The 21,850-nt window shown below is 40.0% G+C and overlaps 1 protein-coding gene across 2 annotated transcripts in view; it reads left to right on the plus strand.

Annotated features, from left to right (window-relative positions):
- The window catches only part of nav3 (neuron navigator 3), a 121,926-nt gene that overhangs the window by 60,646 nt on the left and 39,430 nt on the right, over window positions 1-21,850 (plus strand). For both annotated transcript variants that reach the window (XM_079455013.1, XM_079455014.1), the window contains exons 7-10: window positions 2,874-3,022; window positions 5,598-6,624; window positions 9,907-10,019; window positions 16,834-16,942. In XM_079455013.1, coding sequence (XP_079311139.1) covers window positions 2,874-3,022; window positions 5,598-6,624; window positions 9,907-10,019; window positions 16,834-16,942 — 1,398 coding nt within the window. The remainder of the gene's footprint in view (window positions 1-2,873; window positions 3,023-5,597; window positions 6,625-9,906; window positions 10,020-16,833; window positions 16,943-21,850) is intronic.

Here is a 21,850-nt window from a genome sequence, read left to right on the forward strand (position 1 = left end):
AGGGTCTGTTTTTTGGTTGTCGGGATGTTTTGGGGTGAGGGTTCTGTCTGATATGGGGTGAACAGTTGTTGAAGGTTATGGATGAACCCATAAACTACAAAGTTGGCTGTGGTATCCATTAGTTGTTGGCATTCTAAGCTTTGGTTGCAGTTGTCTGGCCCTGGAAGCATTTGCCTCGTCTTACTGGTGGGAACCACCATGCTGGCAAAGCGTTTCACGCAGCCACTGGCCAAGCTATGTGAGATATGTGCTGGACACTACAGTATGTGTGGTATAGTTCTTCTAGTTCTTGCTTTAGTGACACCCTGATGGGTAAAATTCAACTAACTGTTTTCTAAGACAACACATGACTGGAGAGAAAAAGCAATAGTTTTGTTCAAAATGTATTAAACTGGCTGTTTTGTGCCACGTTTGTTTATTTTATTATATGCTATTTTACTTTATTATTTTTACGTTTTTTATTGTTTTATGTTATTTAATTGTATTTCATTTTATTATTTATTTTGTTTTGTTTTAATTACATTCACGTGTAATAAATTGGCATAATGTCAGCCATTGGCCATTCTCCAGGTTTTTCAGACACATTTTTTTGTATATGATCACCATTATACAGTATTTCAGCACACGAGCAAAGAAAAGTCATAAAGAAGGATAGAGAATAACATACCTTTCCACTTTCATCCTTCCCACACCAACAAGTTACTGCATTGGTGCATAAGGTCACTGCTCATTTGTGCAAATTGAAAGATGATCATATGATGTCAACAGTTGCTGTCACTCATATAGCCTCAAATCACCAGCCCTCGTTGAAAATAAAGGACTTTTAGTTGTTTGTGGTATGACGTGTGGCTGAATACATTATTGTAGTTCGATGTCTATTCCATACACACACCCTCACACAGAGTACAATGTTACGGTCAGGTCAGGAAACAAGGGTTGGTTTGACTTTAAGCCAGTGGAGATTGTAAAATGACAGTTGATATGAGTCTTCAGGGGCCTTTAACACACAGGTAAGCGCACACAAAACTACACAGTTGTCTTTGTTTTGCTTAACACGAAACTCTAGATCAGATGTGTAATTGAAAAGAGCTTGTTTCACGGGAACGTTGTGATGTAATAGGGTTATGGTGATAAAAATAATCACTCATGTTAGTTAGATCTTTTATGGAAGCCAACAGATTCAGCTCGAGTCAGACTAATTCAGTCGGATAGTATTATAATCTGTCTTTTTTTATCCTTAAACTTAAATTTGAATAAGCAGAATTGGAAAGATGTGATCTGCCGCTTCTGAAAGGACTTTTTATGCATGCAGGACACAGATTGCATGAGGTGAGGCGTTATTAAAATGCACAGCTTTTTTTCCACAGGGGGGGAATGTTCCAAAAGGGAACCTTGTCAGACCCTCAAAGTTTTCATCTGAACACTGTAATTATAACCCGGTCGGCCCTAAATCATGACTGTTTATACTCCACAGATACATTTGTGTTTGCGTATTTATCAATGATGTCATACGTCTGCAAATCGCAGGGCTTAGAAACATTTCAAGACCAAATTAGAAGACACACAAAGGTATGTCTGGGCTAAAACTGTTCTGATGATGACCATTTCAAGTCCACCCAAATGTCCCTGAAATAGCCTGTTTGAAAATGGCATTCAATATGCCTTATCAGAGACATTTTAATGCTTGCGTATTACCATAGCTGCCACTGCGCCGTTAGCATCAGGTTAATGGAACGGACAGAAGTGTGTGATGGGAAAAATGGAGTGATGAAGTTGCGTCATTAGAAATTTTATGAGACATGCATCTAAACTGCTTATGTCATCATTTGCAAATCCATCAGTTATACAAAAGGTGCTGTCATTGTTTGGAAATTCGACTTTTCAAAGCATGCAGGGTATGTGACTAACTAATATAAAGATGGCTTGTTTAAAAGAACTGTCTTGTTAGTATTCGGTAATCCGTTTTGAGCGAGGTTAAACATCTCAGCGTTGGCCAATGTCAAACGCCTGCTGTTCTTTTCCTCTGTGGCATGTTTATGTGATGTCATTAGGTTGACGTGTCACAGGGTCACCTTGTCCAATTAAGAACTGGCACCGGCATGAAATTACAAGCTTCCTGTGACAGTAAATTATCAATATTTGAAACACATATACATACAAACGTGAAATCAAGGGTTGTTTTATTACGTCCTTTAGATGAAATAACAGCAGTTTATTTTGTTGACATGTTAACGTATGAACGATTCAAAATGCATAATATATTAGACAATAAATGAAAAACATGTACGGGTTTGTATGGTTCGCTGTCAAGTTAAGCCATTATGTGTTTTCTGTGTCAGCAAGCTTTAGAAGAGATATTGTTTCAAAGTTTCATACGTAAAACAACCCTCTTGATTTTGTTCAGTTACAGTAGTGCTACTGTACATCTTATAAAAACGTGCAATAATGCCATGTATCTTAATACTGTGCATTTTATAGTTTACCTGTTTTTATATTATTTGTTTTTCTTAATTATATACTGTTAAATGTATTTTCTCTACAGCTGCTTTGCAACAATGCAAACTTGTGAAGTGCTACAGTAATATAATGTTATTGATATTTTGAATTGAACGTTGACTTATTTAACCTCCTTGGCGTTGATCGGTCTGCAGTCATTATATTTAGCTTTATGATAGCTTTATACAACAAAAACAACATACATAGCATATAGTCTTTCAAATGTTTGGAAACATCTTAGTTAAGTTTGTGTGTTGTGTTATATGTTGTAGTGTGTACAACCATTGTAAAATCTGAAATCACCTACATTGCGGTGAACAGCCCCCACACATAAACATAATAAATAATGTCCACCCGTGTTTATGTGTGTGCAACAGGTTACCAGGCCCCTCTAGAGTCCCCGCTGCGGGCAGCGGAAGCAGCAGCAGTAAAGTCCATGGTTCGTCGAACCTGAACCGAAGAAGCCAGAGCTTTAACAGCATCGACAAGAACAAACCACTCCAGTATGCTAGCGGCAATGACAGAGGTGAGCTGCAAACATAATTTTTTTTCAATATAATGTAATTTTAAAATCAATAAAATAGTATCTGACATGTGACTGCTGTATTTAATGGACATCTAGTTATCCACTAGATGGAGACACTTTTCAAGGGAACGAGAGAGCTGTTTGCACATGGCTAGATGCTTTGAGACACCTCCCCTGTTTAAAAAGCTTTTCAAAGCAATAATATCCGGGTAATAAAAGAATAACATTCTGATGTGGTTCATTCATGCAGTAATGTTCACATCTGTGAAGGTCAACAAGTGTCAGTTCTTGCAGCCCATCCGTTATTTATGTTTATAGACGACATTCGAGTTATATTTCTGCTGTCCCCCCATAACCAGCCTATTCAGATCTCACTTCTACTTTCATCTCCCCGTTGAAGCCGAACCATCATTCAAGGCAAAGTTCACCACACACCGCTGTGTAAATCTCCTAGCTGGTTGGTTACTTCATAAATCTGCGCTGGACTTGATAGACTGTGCTGATTGAAGTCAGCTTGTGAGTTCAAAGAAGCGTGACCCCTCTTTTGCCCCTCATTCACCCGGCGCAGCGAGGATTGGTTATCGGAGAACAAAAATCCAACCAAATGAGTTCCTTCACAGATTATTTGTTTTGGCTGCGCAGCCCGGTTAGATTCATACCGGTCTTTACCGGTCCCTGTTCGATGTTAGCACAGATGCTGGTTCACCGTCACCGGTTATGGAGAGGGCAGGGTGACATAAAAAGCCAGACAGAGGGTCTCACATGGCAGACGGAGCTTTGATGAATCTGAGAGTCCTTATAGGCGATGTGTCTGTCAAACCCCTCCCTGCCCTTTTCCATTGGGCTTAATATTCCTCATAACCTTGATTTGCAGTGCTGTTGAGTCGATACCTCTGCAGATGAGAAAAGCAAACTACCATCTGACCTTTTTTCCTCTGTCGAATGCAGTCTGTCAGACTAGAGAAAGCTTTAGAGGGGCATGAAGGGAAAGAGTAAACTGTAGCTCTTTTTTATGATCTAAATTAAGGCCTGCCTTAAAAAAGATACAACAGCCATTGAACAGTCGTGTAATGTTGAATTAGTCCATTTTAAGCATGTTAAAGTAACTAATCACCCCCCAAAAAAAGAAAACATTGCTATTGACTTTAATGAGATATATAAATCAAACAAATATATTCAATTCAATACTTAAAGGTAAAAAGCACACCATTTTTTGCTATATATTTGTGTGTACTTTTTGTATCAGCAATTTTATAAGCCTTATAAAGCAGCTCCTCGTGTATACAGTAGTCAACAAGACAACTAACTTGGTTTTCGAACAACACATTTGTGTAGTTTTCTTTATATGGTTGGTTTAAAGAAAAGGCATACATCCTCAGTTTGACCTTTATCTAGAATCCTTGACCTGGAAATCTGTCAGCATCCAGTTATAGCATCACCTACGTGTTTTGAATTGCGTATGGCATTCCCAGACTTTTCAGACTAAAGTGACATTTTACTTTGAACGAATAAAGCGGTGAGGAAAAAAGACGTGTAGCTATGGTAACCGCGATTCATTGGTCTGGTGTATGTGTTGATGCTGTTATCTCCAAAGACAGGGTTAATTTAGCTGACACATGCACAGAAGCTCGATCCACACAATACTCATTCATAGGCCAATCACAGTTTCATCTGCGAGATTTTCAATGGAACCAAATGAAGTCTCTCTTCTTGTGTTCTTTAGATTTTTTCAATGTCTTTGACATCTTTGAGTGGATTTCAAAGTTAGGGACAAGCTGAAAAATTTAGTTGCAGTGTATAATATGATGTTATGGCACATAGATTTAAACACACATAACCATAAAATACACTGTTTCAAAAATCTCTAAATAAATAAACAATAATTTGTTTAATAAAAAAAGAGCTTTATGAATCAATTGAACTTTTTATAAAAATATATATTTTTAAGTCAGTTCAATATAATTAAAGTTTATTTGACTCATAAAGCAATTTTTTATAAAAAAAAATGTAATGAAGTTGTTCACTACAACTAGTTAAGTATAAGTAGGTAAGTACAACTAAACCAAGTCTTTAAGATGTTTTTTCAGTGTAATACAAAGATTCAGTAGTGTATACACATGCTAATGTTTCAAACATGGAACCGTATGATTATCATTTAACATCATTTTCATTATTTTACACATAACTCTTACTTGTATTATAGTATAATTTTATGAGCCATGTTTGTTCTCTGCACCACCAATGCATTTACAAATTCAGGCTGTGTGCCAACAACAGAGCATCAAATGTTTAAAATCCCACAAAATCAACTTAGGAGCCAATTTTCTGCCTGAGTGCATCTCAGCATTGCTATGGATTCCAGTGTGCAGTGGAATTGCTAAGATTTGGAAGGAAAGCTATCTATTACGGGACACCTTCCCATTGTTACAAACTTTTTCGTCTTGTTAATACTTGATCATTGCTATAGTTATACGTCATTTTCCTCTTAGCCAAAACACACTTCTTGTTGCATTCAGAGTGTTATTGTATTAGTTTAACAGATGTGTCCACTGTTTGTTCTGTTTCCCTGGAACAGAATCGGTGAAAGGCATCCCTCTGCCAGGCAGTATGAACGGAAGTGGCCCGGTGCCCTCCATCACCAGCGGGCAGCAGCTGGCCTCTGCTATACCCTCTCCCACTGCTGGAAAGACTTGGCGTAGCAAGTCCATGAACGTGAAGCATAGTGCCACTTCATCCATGTTGGCCACCAAGCCGCCCAGCCCGACCGCCTCCCCGACCCCTCCCTGCTCATCAGATCGTCTACGACCCCACATCGCAGACGCCTCCAAATCGGCACCCGGCAACCAGCGTTCCATGTTGGAGAAGTTTCGCCTAATCAACCCTCGGTCCGCTTCCAGAACCTCACCCTCGGTTGCCGAGATGGCTCTACAGGAGGAGGACGACCTGTCGGAGTGTGGAGATGAGGGCACGTGCAGTCCTACGCCACCCTGTGGGATCTCAAAACAGCAGGGAAAGAACTCCATGGCCTCCTTCGCGCCCCCAAACAAGAACGTAGCCAACAACTGCAAGAACCACAACATTAAGTCCTTACCACAGCCCAAAGACAAAGAAGACAAAAACAAGACGAAGAGCAAAGCCAGCACACCACCCAAAGAGGAGCCGGTGATAGTGGAGCCCACAAAGAAGAGTTCCAAGATTGCCAGCCTCATCCCCAAAGGAAGCAAAACCTCAGCCTCAGTGAAGAAAGAAAGTGCTATCCCTGCCTCCAGCTGCATTCCCAAGCCCGGCTTGAAGGCTCCAACTGCAACAACCAAGCCAGCAGTATCGCAACCGAGTGCTGCCAGCGTACCTGTGACGGCTGCTGAAAAGACCAAACTTAGCAAGAGTGGTCAGTCTATGTATATGCAGAGATCTTTGGGAGGGCTGGAAAATCGTAAGACCAGCATGGTATCGTCCACCAGTACTTCAGCACTTTCTGTAACCGCTGCTTCTCATGGACTGGGTGGAGTTGGGGCACTAGCTGGTAACGGGGCGGTACAGCTACCCCAACAGCAGCAGCACAACCATCCCAACACAGCAACAGTCGCACCCTTCATGTATAGGTGAGTGATTCAAAAACAACTTGATATAATACAACGGATGGTTTTTAAAGCAAGTTCCTTGCACATTCTAAATGCTGACAATGTTGAAGGGTACCTTGAAATATTAGTTTACTTAAAAAATAAAATGTTTTTCCATACATTTGCCGTTTTAAACCTGTATGACTTTTTATTCTCCAGAACTTTAGGGAAAAATGCTGATGCCGCCATATTCAAACCAATGAAAGCAAATAGTGAAGGCTGTCAGTTCTTAAAATGTCAGTAGAAGTCAGTCGATGATTTAGTATCTGGACTACTTTTAAGTTCATGTCCGGTCTAAGGATTCGCAAAGTATATACTTCCTGTTATGCGAGCAAGGCAATTGGCCTTTCCTTGTGGTCATTTTACCTATACACATTCTCATTTTAAACAAAGTTGGTGGAATACTAGAGACTAGCGACCTCGCTGACCTCTTATGACGTCAAGGGACTTGAAAGTGCAAGAGTCTAACAGACAGATTTGGGTTTCTGGGTTCTATTTTAGGTTGTGAAATCATTATCATTATGTTTGACACAGCAGGCCCCAGTCTCTGTAATTACCCTCAAGACAAAAAGAGACAAAGATGAATTCTCATTCATGGGGTGTCTAAAAGCTCTGGGCACTCCATTAACCAGATAGATACTTTGAAGAATCTTTGTTGCTAAATGTAATAGACACAAGATACAGTAGTACAGTGATACAGATTTTGGAAAGCATCTGGGTTAAATTCTGAGGGAAACAAAGCAAAACTGAACTTATCAGTTAGTGAGCACCATGAGTATATATTGTATGGAACAATAACTCATTTTGTTGATGATGATGATGAACGCAAAATGATGAGGGATGATATCAGCACATTCATGCAATATGCAATAATTGTCCAACATAATCTCAGTTTGAAGTGGTACTTTTTCTTTTCAGTTGTACTTTCCATAAAGTTTCATGTTCCAAATATATACAGTCTATTTTATTCCTGAAAGATTGCCAGCAGTCTACCAACCTACAGACAAGCCCCAAGGTCTCATGCTGCAGTGGAATCAGAGGATGTCTTGTTAAATATAACCGTGGGGGTAATGCTAGCACGGTTAAATCTTTCTTCATAAAACCATCCAGACAAAATTCCTGTTGATCCCAGATGTACCAAGACCTACGAGTGACATTACATAAATCTTATGTACACAGGCTGACTATATAGCAACAATAATGAGAGACAAACGTAAGACATTCGGAGTTTAGAGACAGAATTGCTTAAGAAAGTTCATCGAGAGAGCTTCTAGACCTACAAACACACACCCACTGATCATCTGTCCTTTGCCTCACAAGTGCATTGTAAGAAAAAGCAGCAGGCAAACGTCTCATCTCGCTTTTATTAATAGTCTGAGGGGGATCTGCGGAGGTGTTGGCCAGACCCTGTATGCCTCGCTTGAGGGGTGTGGCCTGCCACAGTCATCACTGAGAGACTGATGATGTCACAGATTATAATGACTAATTGATGGTAAATGGGTTTGAATGGAGGAAAAGGGAATAGAAACAAAGAGAAAAGTGCAATAAGAGATTGATAGGCAGAGGGAAGGAAATCTGAGTCAGCTTTATAAAGAGGTTAAAGACAAACAATGATGAACAAAGACGAGTATTATGAACCAAAAGACGAGGATGCTAGGTAGTTGTGTAGGGATAGTAATAGGTTTATCCCTTTAGTATAATAAAGATTTCTCGACCCACTCACCTCTGTATAAATTCATGCCTGCACAAAATTAGTATTAAAGGAAAAGTTGTTAGTAAAGACACACACACCCTTACTGGCCTGCTACAGGTTCAAGACGATGGCATTCTCTTAAAGCTGCGTTTGGCATTCACAGTCCTGTCTCATAAGGATTATAACACAAAGTCTTTATGGAATTTCAGGAAAGAGCCCTTATCACTCTCCACTCTTCTGGTACTCATCTTTCTTCATGAGAAGCTTTTCTTGACACTGTAAAACCTGCAGGACTGCGACAGCGCTCGATGTTGCAGAGAGTCAATGCGCTGCATTTTGAAGAGGTCGAAAGTGCAAGCAGTTTTTAAAACCACACCCAGGGTCCAAAATAAACCTTTTCACACACTTGGTAGAGGCAGATTATTTTTTTGATCTCTTAATAGTCAGAGATTTAATTCTTGTAAATGAAAGTGAGCAATTACATACATAAACGATGTTCTGCTGGTAATAATACACATTTTATAAAGTTCTATTTAAATATAAAATATGTAATATGTATTCCATTATATAATATGGCCTATAAATTAAAGGAATAGTTCACTTTAAAATAGAAAGTCTTTCATCATTTACCCACCCTCATGTCATTTCAAATCTGTTTGACATTTAGAGAACGTTGGTAACCCAACAACATTAACCCCCATTGACTTCCATTGTACGGACACAAACCACCGAGACATTTCTCAAAATATCTTCTTTGTGTTTCATAGTAGAAAGAGTCATATACAGGTTTTCGTTGACATCGAGGTGAATAAATAATGACTGTATTTTCATTTTTGTGTGATCTATCCTGTAATACTTAAACCATACAACAATGATACAATAATACAGAATAATAAGCCCCTTGAAGGACAGGCATAATGCTTTCATATACTTATGTTATAAAAACGTCACCTACATGGGAATGAGCCCAAAAATGTCGCCAGTGAGGGTATGACCTGCTGTTGAATCTGTCTGCTTTGTGCAATTGCATCGATAAATGAATTCATTCAATTCAGCCATGCTTGAAGGTACCATGATAGTTTAAGCTCCTCTTTCCTTCTGCATGAGTTGTTTATATTCAGAGGAAGAGTAGCGAGTGCGTGTGTTGTCAGAAGCAATGCAGTGTATCTCAATGGCATGAGTATGAAACACATGGTGAAACTAACAGTGTGACATGCCACTGAAATATTTGGCTGGTGTAAGAGAGAGAGAGAGAGAGAGAGAGAGAGAGAGGGAAAGAGTTTATCTGGGTGAATGCAGGTATCCTGGGATGACTTTGTTGTAGCAGTGAATGTTATGTATTTTTTTCGGCCAAAATTTTCATGGGTGTGTTTCTTTGTGGAAGATCTCAAAAATAGGAAGAAAACTTTTTGCGGCTGTCAGGTTACACTAGGTTATTTATGGAACCAAACTTCTTTAAATTATATAAAATAAGGACAACCCCACATGTGGATTGCGGTCTCATGAATAATATGAATGAAGCATTCAAAAGCCAAGTAATACTAATAAAATGTTTTATTTTTCCCACTCAGGACGTACTCAGAAAACGATTGCACCACTGTGATACCCCCTGAACCGTGTCTCAGTCCCACAAAAGATCTGGTCTACAGCAAGACTGCCAAACAGTGCCTAGAAGAGATCTCAGGTAGGACAAATCCCACCACATGTGCACCCTCACACTGTCAGACCTACAGGAACATCACACACTAAACATAGGCACAGATTCACTCTGCAGGCCTTTAGTTCCACGTTGCTATCACAGCAAGCAAAGGTCAGAAATGACAGGTGGAGAAAGGCCGGCTTGTTTGGGAGGCCAAGCAGCAGAATGTGTTGTTTACTCGTGCTTGTGTGCTGTCTGCATGTGTGGCTGTGATGTGACAGCTGATAGCTGAAGATTGGTGCCCGGGGCTCAGGCGCTGCACGAGCACATATCTTAACATCCAGCTCTGAAAAATAAATGCAAATAGCAGCGATTGCTGCATTTGTAAAACGCTGTCGCTGGAATTGGAAGTTGCACTGTGACATCAGCGCTTTTGTACGCCTGTTTATTTGTTTATTTGTATATTTATCAGCAGAGCCTCTGCTGTTGTATGTTTTTCACTGATCCTACCTGAGCTTGATCGTCATGTTTTCAACGCATTTTGTTAACTCTGTGTGAAGAGATTTAGTTGTTTACTTCGAATTTCGAAGGACACATAATGTCACTTGTTTCCAGTTACACGAGAGAACTCAAAACAAACCTTTAATGAGATACAAATTAGTGCTTTAGAATGCACAAAAATGTCTGGAATGTTGAATTAAAATGAGTGACTGCAGACACAAACCCATAACAACACAGCGGTTAGTGTTCGTCAATGAGAATGTGTGTCTGCTTAAGACAAAAGGAGAATATTTTACCCTGTGCGATTGTAAATAAATACAAAATGTAAGTGGAAGAGCTAGATTGCAATGTTTTCCTGATTTAGCGTTGTTACTAGTTATTACGCCTTTTCGCATTTACACATTTTTGACAAATATTTTTGTCTCAATAACAGATGAAACTGTTGCACGATAGACATCTTTCACATTAGACATTATCCATTTAATATACATTGTTGGTCCTATATAAACTCGATAAGAAGTTTTGTAATTGGTAATCATCTTACCTGTGTCACATAGTTGGTCTTTGCGAACATATTTCAATCATTTTAATGATATGGACAAAATGATCTTAAATACTTACCAAATAATGTGACTCAAATACCTGTAGTCAATTTAGCCTATACGTTTTTATACTCTACTGTGTACTCTTATTTCGTTATTTTGTTGTTTCTCCTAGGGAATATTTGGAAAAACATCTAAGTCGCTTTTTTAAACATAACTCATGGTCCATATTTAAATAGACTACTTAAAGACATTAACCTCAGAACTCCTCCCATTGCAGTGCATTGTGGGTTACACCCGGCTATTAAAGTCATTCCACTTACTGTATACCACGAGAACAACATACATGCACCTGTTACTGTATGTTTTTGCATGTTTGGTTGATTGGGTAATGTTGGGTGATATTAAAGTTGTTGTACATTTTTAATATACTGTACAGTAACAAAAAGTTGAATAGGCTGGTAGTCCGTTTGATATAGCAGGATATACAGTTTTGTTTCTGATTTTTAAAACATAAAATTACATAATGCTATCAAATGTGTGGTTAAATACTCGCAGTGCAATTTTTTTTAGAATTAATTTGTTCGAAAGGTGGAGAGAGCTCACAGCGTTACAAGCTACAGTTTTGTCTTACACTATTCCCACAAAACACACACACATACCTGTGTTGCTCTGAAGGCGTGTGCTCACACGGTAGCCAACAGCAACAGGAAATCAGCTAGCACCGCAGTAAAGAGAAAGAGAGAGCGAGAGAGAGCAAGAAAAGAGAAAGCGATGAATAAAGGGAATAAAACAGAACACGGCGTGTTAAAAGACGGCAGGCGAGCTCACATCCGAGCACAGACGCACCCTCTCTATCTCTCTTTCTCTCTCTCTCTCTCTCTTTCTCTCTCTCTCTCTCTCTCTGTTGTCCCTCAGAGCAAACCACATGCGTTCGCCCTAGCCGGTAATTAATAGAGTGTGTGAAGAGTCCTCGGTCGCTGAGAGAGAAACAGGAAGGAGAGGCGATGCCGTGAAGGATGTGTATTTTAGTTTAACTGAAACCCGGCGCCGATCCGCTCCCTGCACGTCTCCGTGCTGCATTGAAGGAAAAAGCGTCGGAAAGAGAAAAGGAGGAACACGAGGAAGAGAATGATCTCAGCGTGCGCACCTGCATGCTGGTTATTGGCTGAGCCGATAGTGCGTGCGTGTGGGCAGGATGGTATTTGAAGCTCCCTGGTGTAAGGGGCAGTTTTGCGGGCAGGCGCAGGCGTCCTGAGCCAATCGACATCTGAGCGTGTGCGTGAGTGCCAGCAGCCACCTGAAGCTGCCTGATCTTTACAATTCTTTTGCACGCACACATCATGTGAGGAGATCTGCGTGAGGCACCAAACTTAGAAAAAAGTGTAACGAACGAGAGAACAAGAACATCAGACATGAAGCGAGGAGCAGAGTTTTCCGTGTTCCAGGGTGGCAGCCCGCCACGCAAGACGCCGCAACCCGTCCCGGATAACCTGAACCTTCGCAAGCAGCGTTCCCTTGGTAACCTGGTGCTGCTTAGCGATGGGGAGCAGAGGGTTTACGCCTTCGAGCTGGATGAACCATCGCGCCCCCCTTCGTCAACCTCAGGGGCATCGTCGTCATCACCTTCGCCCCAACACGGAAGAGGCAGTGCCCGCCGGCACCCAGACAGCACTGCACGAGCACGCTCGCTATCTCTGTCCCTCACCAAAGTGCTCTCTCAATCCGAGCACTCCCTAATACCCGTTCCCAGCGGGCGTAAATCCAGCCGGATGGCACCCGCTCAGCGGCACCAGCGACCGGAGGCGGCGGGTGATGTGAGCGGCGGTAGGAGATCAGATGAGGTCTCACGAGCAGGGTCAGCGAGCACAGGAGGAGACTGGGCAGAAGAACTAGAGAGTGCCAGAGAGGAACAGGCACAGTTGGATAAAGAGGTTATAATGACCATGCTGGGAGACCTGGAGCAGGTTTTAACCCCCCAGAAACGTTGTAAGTGTCGTGCCACACATAAACACACACACACAGTGACACTCAAATTCTTTTAAGCGCTAAAACTTTGCCGTAACATAGCTGTCTCTGATTGTTGCTGTGAAATTGGTCATTTTTATAAGTGCATTTGGAGTCTGGCATGTAACTGCATCAGAAACATCTCTGGGGGGTGTCTGGGTGAATCATGATTCTCGCCTCGTGGAATAGGAGAACATTTAGAAGCCAGATTCACCTGCGGGCTATGGAAGTGTTGCCATGCTGTCTGCTGCTCTGATCAATAGCTCAATTTACCCCACCGTCTGTGTGATCCATGCTTTTATTTTCAGCTATCCAAAGGTAACGGCCAACCACGGGCTGTATGCACCTCATCTAATTGATATAATTCAGCCGTATTCACTTCGTTCTGATAGTAATGTTCTCTTACCTAATGACTGTTATGGTCACTAATAAATAATGCTAGTTTTGTTATTGCTATGTTTTTAGGGGTGCGTGATAAGTCAAGCCATCACATATTTGCTTATATTTGCATGTATTAAAGGGATACTCTCCTCCAAAGAAAGATATTTGGAAGAATGTTAGAAACTGGCAGTTCTGGGGCACCCTTGACTACCATACCGTTCTGTTGAACAGAAAAAAATTATTTTGAGGAATTTAGGAACGCAAACAGTTCTTAGGCACCATTGACTACTGTTTTTTTCTACTGTAGTAATCAATGGTGCCCTAGAATTGTCAGTTGCAAACATTTTCCAAATAACTTTCTCTGTGTTCAGTCGAAGAAAGACATTTGGAACAACTTTGGGTAAAGTATCCCTTTAAGCCTAAATATTTCACTGCGCCAGGTAACAGTCTGTGAGCTATGGATATAACAAATCAAGACTTCAGGTTTAAATAATCCTATAGACTTCTGTTTCAAGACCTGAATCACACCTAGGGATCAGAGGATCAAAGAGACGAGTATGAGATTGTTTGGCTTAGGTCAGCCATCCACCCAGAACGCCCCAGTAACGGCATGGCAATTACCTGGCAACCACCCAAAATGACATAGCATCTGGTATCAAATTTTTGCACAGGCGACTATCACTGTTCAGGTGAGAAAATATCATCATGATATACATTTTAACACCTTAGATAACATTTATGGCATCAGAACAAGACTTCTGTGTATTAATGATCTCTCTTGGCGAGCTTTTTACCCGACGCAATGAGGTTAAATCAATGGAAACTGACGCTGTCGTCTGATCCAATAGAGCCTGTGGTGTCCTCGCACCCTCATCCACCGGTAACAGGCTGAAGTGTTTTTTTCAAAACTGTGCCCAGAGGGCAACATGTGCAGTTATGCCGTCCAGAACTCATTTCATCAAATATGCGACTCGTAGCCTCTTGCACACTTTGTGTGGTATGGACTCACATGGAGTGATAACATGAGAAACTGTGTGTTTGCGTGAATGTGTGTTTAAAATGGCCCTGTTTGGTTGATTGCCCCAGTCCATTACAGGCAGATAAAGCAAAGCATTATGGGTAACACAGGGTAGAACCACGATGACTGTGTATGTGTGTGTTTGTGTCCTGGAGCCGTACCTCCTTGTAATAGGGCTCTAACCGGATATATGTTGGACACAGAGGATATGATTCACTAAAATGTGTCTCACCACTGCGGTCTAGCTTTGGATGGTTGGTCTGTCATGACACTGTCACGCTAAACGATTGTGTTCCTCTTCCATCTTTAACCCTCTTGAGATCTTTTACTCAGAGACTGCTTGAGCCACACCGAGTTGGTTTGATTCCATCTGTTTGAAGAACGGTTTGCTATCCCGAGTCTTCTTTGAGGTAAATCATGGCAAAATATATTGGTCATGACCTCTTAGACGCATTGATTTTTATTCTAGCATAATAATGTCGAGTGTATCCTTCCTCTTACCCTCACAGATATCTGAATTTTGAATTCTTTGAAAACAATGCTCACCTTGGGGTGGTACCTCGGGATGTGCATTACCGGACCGGAGTCAATTATTCCGCTTATACCACGGTTACCACACCACAAGACATTGTTCCGATGTTTTATCTCAAGACATTTGTAAGGTATTTGTACCAGAATGCATTTGTTGTTAGGACAAATTTCTTACGTGTCTCATCTGAAGCCATTGCTTGAGCATGCATATGCAGTTTTCCGAGAGCGAGAGGAAGACAGACAGCGCACATGCACGCGCGTTTGCTTCATTGAGAGAGAAAAGCCAAGTGTAAATATATGATTTGTTCTAGTCATTTAGATCCACATTTGGTGGGCTTCAGTATAGTTAAACTTGGCTCGGTGATATGGAACTGTAATTCGGTCGACAACTACTTCTGCGTTAAACTGAAATATAATGCACACCCGTGGAACTTTCGTCAGCCAATCAAAACGAAGCATTCAACAGCCCTGTGGTATACTGTAATATAACAACAATGCCTTGTTTCGCTTGGTCCAAAACAGAAATGCTAACTCGCAAAAAATGTGATGTTTCATTACACGTGGAGGTGACATGGAGGTGTCTGACAGGTGGGAAGAGCTGTTAGTAATGCTTCAAGGTGTGAATGCTAATGCCATGCATGCAATTCTCCTGAACAACAAAACACCTGAGAAAACAGTTTATATTTATAATACTGCTTTCTTTGCCAAAGGTTTGGTTTTCGATAATGTTCCATCTGATGTTTATAAGCTCATCTGTTAAGTCATCGGTAGTTAAAACAGACTAGTTAACATTGTAGCATGTCTTATCCTGCAACGGTTCGCAGTTTAAGAATGACATGAAACATAATTTGCAACGCCTTTAACTTTCATATTGTGAGTGAATAATGAGGCCAGAAGTTTTGATGACTAGGTATGCAATATCATTGAAATAACAACACAATGAATCAATAAGTAAGCAACCTTTTATGTTATTGTTTATTCCATAGCTCATTTCATGCTAGGCTTACTAGCCGGTGATGATACAAAGTCATTGGAAGAAAAGCCTGACAATATTGGAACTAAAAATTGGGTCTGGGATGTGGGAGCTATTGGACCCCTTACTGTCATCATCAGCCTCATTGAGTGTCTCTGAGTATCTGTTGCCGTTCAATGAGTTGAAAAACAAGTGCTTAATTACACAAGTGCCTCTACAACCCATTTTCACTTCCAAAATTTGTGTGATTCCACACCCCCACCCCACCCACAAAACAGATTTAGCCTAAAATCAAACTTCGCAAGCTCAATTTCGCGCACCTAATTTTCATTCCGAAGAGTATCGGTGTGTGATGAATAATGCAGCGTTGATACACGCTTACACAGTTTGTGGCCGACATTATGCACAATATTTTAAGTGCAAAAGAAGCTGCTTATAAAATATACAGTAGGTCTAACCTAAGGCTTGAAAAACTTTTGGCGCCCTCAAGGTTGAAAATTTCTGTAGCTCTCTGTACGACCATACACACTTAGAGTTCATTTCAATCCTATCCTGAAGGTAAGAAATAAAATATATGCATTAGGACGTCTCACAGTCAAATTTGACAGATTTCTGCTAGACAGGCAGATCATGCTCCAGCCAAACTTTAAGCCGGGTTTAAGAGTTGGAATGTGGTGTTATAACGCACAGATTACTCCTTGCTCGGCGAAAAAGTGATGACCGTGAAATCTGTCCTCAGCTGCACAGCAAGCTGTAACTTCAGCAACTGAGTTGACATGCAAGAGCAGACAGACTTCGCTTACTAACTGTTTAAATGATTCGCATTCTGAGTCCATTCCTCCAAACTATGAAGTAGCAAGTGGTAACAGGGTCAATATCAATGTTTTCTTCTCTCTGTGTCCGTAGGGGAAGATCCAGAGACAAGAAGGATGCGAACAGTGAAGAACATTGCAGATCTGAGACAGAATCTTGAAGAAACCATGTCCAGTTTACGTGGGACGCAAATTAGCCACAGGTGCGTGTGATATGAGAAATATATTCTGTATACAGCCGCGAAAATATGAAGAGACTACAATTCTTAATTTACTATTGATGTGCATGTTTTTGTTTCATTCTGTGAACTGGTGACAACATTTCTCCCAAATTCAAATGAAAATATAGTTTTTTATTTGCATTCATTTGCAGAAAAATTGCAACATGACAAACTGATCAAAATAAGAAAAGAAAGGCATACATTGTTTTTCAGTTCTTGTTCTGGAACGCCGTAAAGAAAACAAGTTCATATTCATGTTTAAACAACACAATTCTACTGTTATACAATTTTAGGAAAAGTGCACAAATGAATGTGTGATTGAAAAAGGTTTTATACATATTTCACATTGCTGTCGGGCCACTTTATGTCATACATGAGGTTTTTTTCTGCTGAAAGTCAACATACACTGGACTGTAATTGTCACAATTCGTGCTGAAACTGCTGTGGTCTTCATTTTTTCTGTGGCTATATTATAAAAAAATTCAGCAATTATATATATTTTTATATTTTTTTAAGTACACAAAACTATATCACAAGTAAAACATTGTAAAAACCCTGGCGGAAAGAAAAGTTTTCTTACTCCGAAACTAGACACATGTAATTTAATTTTAGCTCCGCAAAAAAACAGTGACAGCTTGCACTTAATTTTTTCCCCAAAATGTAATTCCCTTAAAAACAGAGCTCCGTTTGGCTCACAGACTATACGACGGATACCCTCTCTGTGCCAACATTTCTAACAAAGATGTGCACATTATAAAAAACATGCTTTCAAACGTCAAACTTAACTTATTTATTTCAAGCATCTAGTTTCAAATCCCCAAACACCTATTGACTTAAACACAACGCAGACAGATGCATAATCATGTACATTTGTCCAGCTCTAGAATGACCTACAGTATGCTACCACTTGTCTCTTTATCTCAGTTACAATGTGTATGTAATTTCACAGGAAAATGGTTCAGAGGCAGAGCTCTGACATGACAGATGGCGTTGGCCCTCTCTCTCTCTTTCACTTTCTCTCTCTCGGTCTCCCTCACGGGGAGCATCTTCCTCGAAAATCAATGCTTGGCTTTTTTTGTAGAGCGCATTGCTTCACACAGGAGCCAAAAAGGTGTTAGACACTTCCTCACCATAAAGATAACCAGTCCAGAGTCAATGAATCAAAAACACTGCAACCCCTGTTTGCAGATTTCATAATGCTCAGGTACTAGATATATATTGTTGACATGTAGCCGTCTGGCTTTGCTTGCAATAAATGAAGATAAGGAAAAACAATGAATCATCGTGACAGCCTAAATACAATAATTCAATAGAATGTGCCTTATAATGTATGAAGGCCTTGCGTTGAAAGGCTATAGAGACCCAGACATGACTTTTAATTGTAGGAAAGAGCCCTATTTTTAAGCATTGCCATCACTCAGTTGTCATCTTGAGGATGTCGACCTGTCTTATCCAGAGATATTTGCCCTCTGTGCGGATTCCATCACACATTTATTGGAACCTTTCCGGCTCCTGTAATTTAGCTTTTGGAAATCAAGTCCCATCCATCTACAAACTCACGTTATGAATGGTGTACATTATAAACGAATATGGAGTTTCTTCTTCATACACTCATTTACTATGCCATAAAGCTGTATCAATCTGGCCCTGTGTTCCAGTTTTGGAGCTTTTCAAAGCTTAAAAATTTTATTGATTGACATGAAAGAAATCTTCTTCGCCTTTAAGAGGAATATCTTGCAAGCATCTCAGACAACAATTAAAAGAATTATATCGCTGGGTTCTGAGGCCAAGCATCTCAAGGGGTTTTGTATACAAAACTGAATGCTATGTCAGCAGATTAAGTCATGTAAATATATGTAAACTTAGTTAGGTTTCAGGGTCCAAAATTTGGAGACCACTAATGAAAATGGGGCATTCACAGGAAAAATCTGTCATCATTTACTCGCCCTCCAGTTGTTCCGAATCTGTAAATATTTCTTTGTTCTAATGAACACAGAGAAAGATATTGGGAAGAATGCTTTATTGTATTATAGTATTGTGTGTATACTGTATGTGTGTGTATTTGTCATACCACTCAGTATAGATGGTTCATCTTCCATAAAGCCAATTGATCTCTCTCTGACCCATCTCTTATGTTCCTGATCTCATTTCCAGCACATTTAGTTAGATCAGCCTTATTACCTAACGTCTACGTCTCATTGATAAAAAAAAGCCCAATACACCCTTAATCATCACCCCAACACAGTATCTTTCTTTATTACTTCTGTAATCCACTCATTTTAGAGGATGCTTCCATGACCTTAATTCCATTGAAGACTTCTGTGTAGTATATAAGTATATAAGGCCAGTTTTATCAGTCAATTAGCTTCTTGGCCATTCAAAAGTGGCATAACAGAGCAGGATAGCAGACTCAGAAAAATGCAGCAGTCTTGCCCTTTCCCAATAGCTGTGGCATGTTGCTAAGAGACGGATTGTCAAGAAGAATATAGCAGAACTGGCAGCTGTCAGGAGGAGTGACATCAGAGAAGAAGATAAATGCAGGAGACCAGTCCAGCGGGTCATTTTGGAGTTCAATTGATTAGATAGAGCAACCAGCTGATGTTTTCCATATCCTATGATGTTAACTAACTCTTAAAGTTCACCCAAAAATGATAATTCTGTCCCCATATACTCACCATCGAGTTGATCTAAACCCGTACTCATTTCTTTGCACTGCCAAACACAAAAAATATATTTCAAAGAATGTGAGCAACCAAAGAGATCTCATCCCCGTTTACTGCCAAAGTTGGGAAAGTAAATACTATGGTAGTGAATGGGGGATGAAATCTGTTTACTGCCATTCTTCAAAATATCTTTCTTTGTGTTCAACAGAACAAAGAAATGTGTACAGGTTTGGAACTGAGGGTGAGTAAGTGATGACAGAATGTTCATTTTTGGGTGAACTGTATTAAAGTCATAGAACACTAAGCTGCTACATTTTAATTTGTAGAAGAAATGGGAGTTTTTTTGTTGGTTTATGTTATTTGTACATACATACTTTTTTGCAAAGGCCACTTTTAGATCATTCAAAAATATGGTCATGCAGAATATGTGCTTTATAAGTACTAATAAATAGCCAATTTTCTAATAATATGCAATAGCTGATAAGCAAGTGTTAATAGTGAGAATTGGTCCCTATATTAAAGTATTGCCAAAATGACTTATCAATAGCAGATTTGTGAAAAAAAGAGTTATTCACAATTAGCACTCTCAGTATTCAGACCAGCACAGCTCTGTAAGTTTATCTCCACCTCCATATGTTGGCACACAACCTAAATATGTGCCAAGGGAAATTACAACCACTTTTGTTTGTACCACCCAGTCAAAGTCCAACTTATTTCCTGTTTTGTTGGTTATTTGCATGGTGCTTTTTCAATTTTATCTATACTTTGCCTTTTACACTGGAATAAATCAACCACCCTCTGCACCATTCATTGTTACGGCCGAAGTGTATTTTGTGTCTGTAGATAACACTGAACTACCATTTGTGTAACCATCACCAGCTTGTTTTCCATCCTCCATTGCCGCTGAGTCACAACTCTCTTGTGGATTTTAAAAATAGGAACATCCACACACCTACACTACAATGTTTCTATAGCCCTGGGCACAACTAATGCTGGTGGCCACCCTTTCAAATATTTGACAATATATATCCGCACATCAGGATAACAGTAGATGTGGACACTATGATTCGGACAGGACCAACGGCGTCTTTGATACAAATCTATGACCTCTTTATTTAATAGTTCTCTATTGGCTGGCTATTCAAAAACACAAACTGATTGGACGTGCCATTGCAAAGTATTCGGAAATGCGTCTTTTGTATAAAGTCTTCCTTTTTTGGATTTTCTTAACCAACTTGCATGCAAAACAAGCTAGAATAAATTAGTTTCTCTTTTGTAAACACTTTGATTGTGAGGATATGACTATATTGGCACTGTATCCATGACAACATCATCTTGATGCTGATGACAAATTTGTGAAGTGTCTGATGCTGATGTCTTATTTATGAATTTGTATATTCAAAGCTGTATTTTAATTCGTATAGAGCTATACTGTATATACTGTCGTGTTATCGTTCCGCCACTAGAGAGGGCTGTTGCAGGATGTGGTCATCATTCTTGCATGTGTGGGGTGTGTCAATCAGGGCATCTGTATTTGAGCATGTGTTTTCTCGGCTAGCATCACACACATTCCCACATGAACAAGCTTTTGACATTTGAACACACCCACATCAATACACATACACACACAATCTAATACATAGCAGTAGTGCTTTACAAAGGTCAGATCGACGTTGCGGTCTTGTTGATGGACCGCTGATTGTTGAAGTGGATTAGACATGACACGATCAGAATAGCTTCGGTTTTATGAAGAGTACCGATCGCACGCGGCAGCATTGGCAATCTTTCTGCTTCATCTGGGTCCTTCACACCCCACTGAACACTCTCAACCTACAGATAGAAGCCCTGCTGTGAGGAGAGACGCCGTCTAATATAGACATGCGAACGATCTGTTGTGGATAAGAATATAAAGACATCATGCAGAAGTGGAGATGAATTAAAGGGATCGATTGCCTTGAAAAACAAAAATTCATAACGAAACCGATTATGATACATAAATGTATTCTGCAAATATCGACTGTCGGTCTGTTTGTCCATCAGACAAAATATATTTTTTTCCCTTCAAAAATGAAGTGTGTTCGATATACAACGAATGCCTGAAAGAAAAATGTCACGAAGCAAATTCAAGGCACGATATTTTTCAGTCTAGTCTAGAGTGCTGCATTGCAGGGTGCAAGCTGGTCCTCAAACTGTCAAGGAAACCGTTCACCTTGGCACAGGTGTTGTA

Source organism: Barbatula barbatula, assembly GCF_947034865.1.
Source record: "Barbatula barbatula genome assembly, chromosome: 4".
In the NCBI taxonomy this organism is placed as follows: Eukaryota; Metazoa; Chordata; class Actinopteri; order Cypriniformes; family Nemacheilidae; genus Barbatula; species Barbatula barbatula.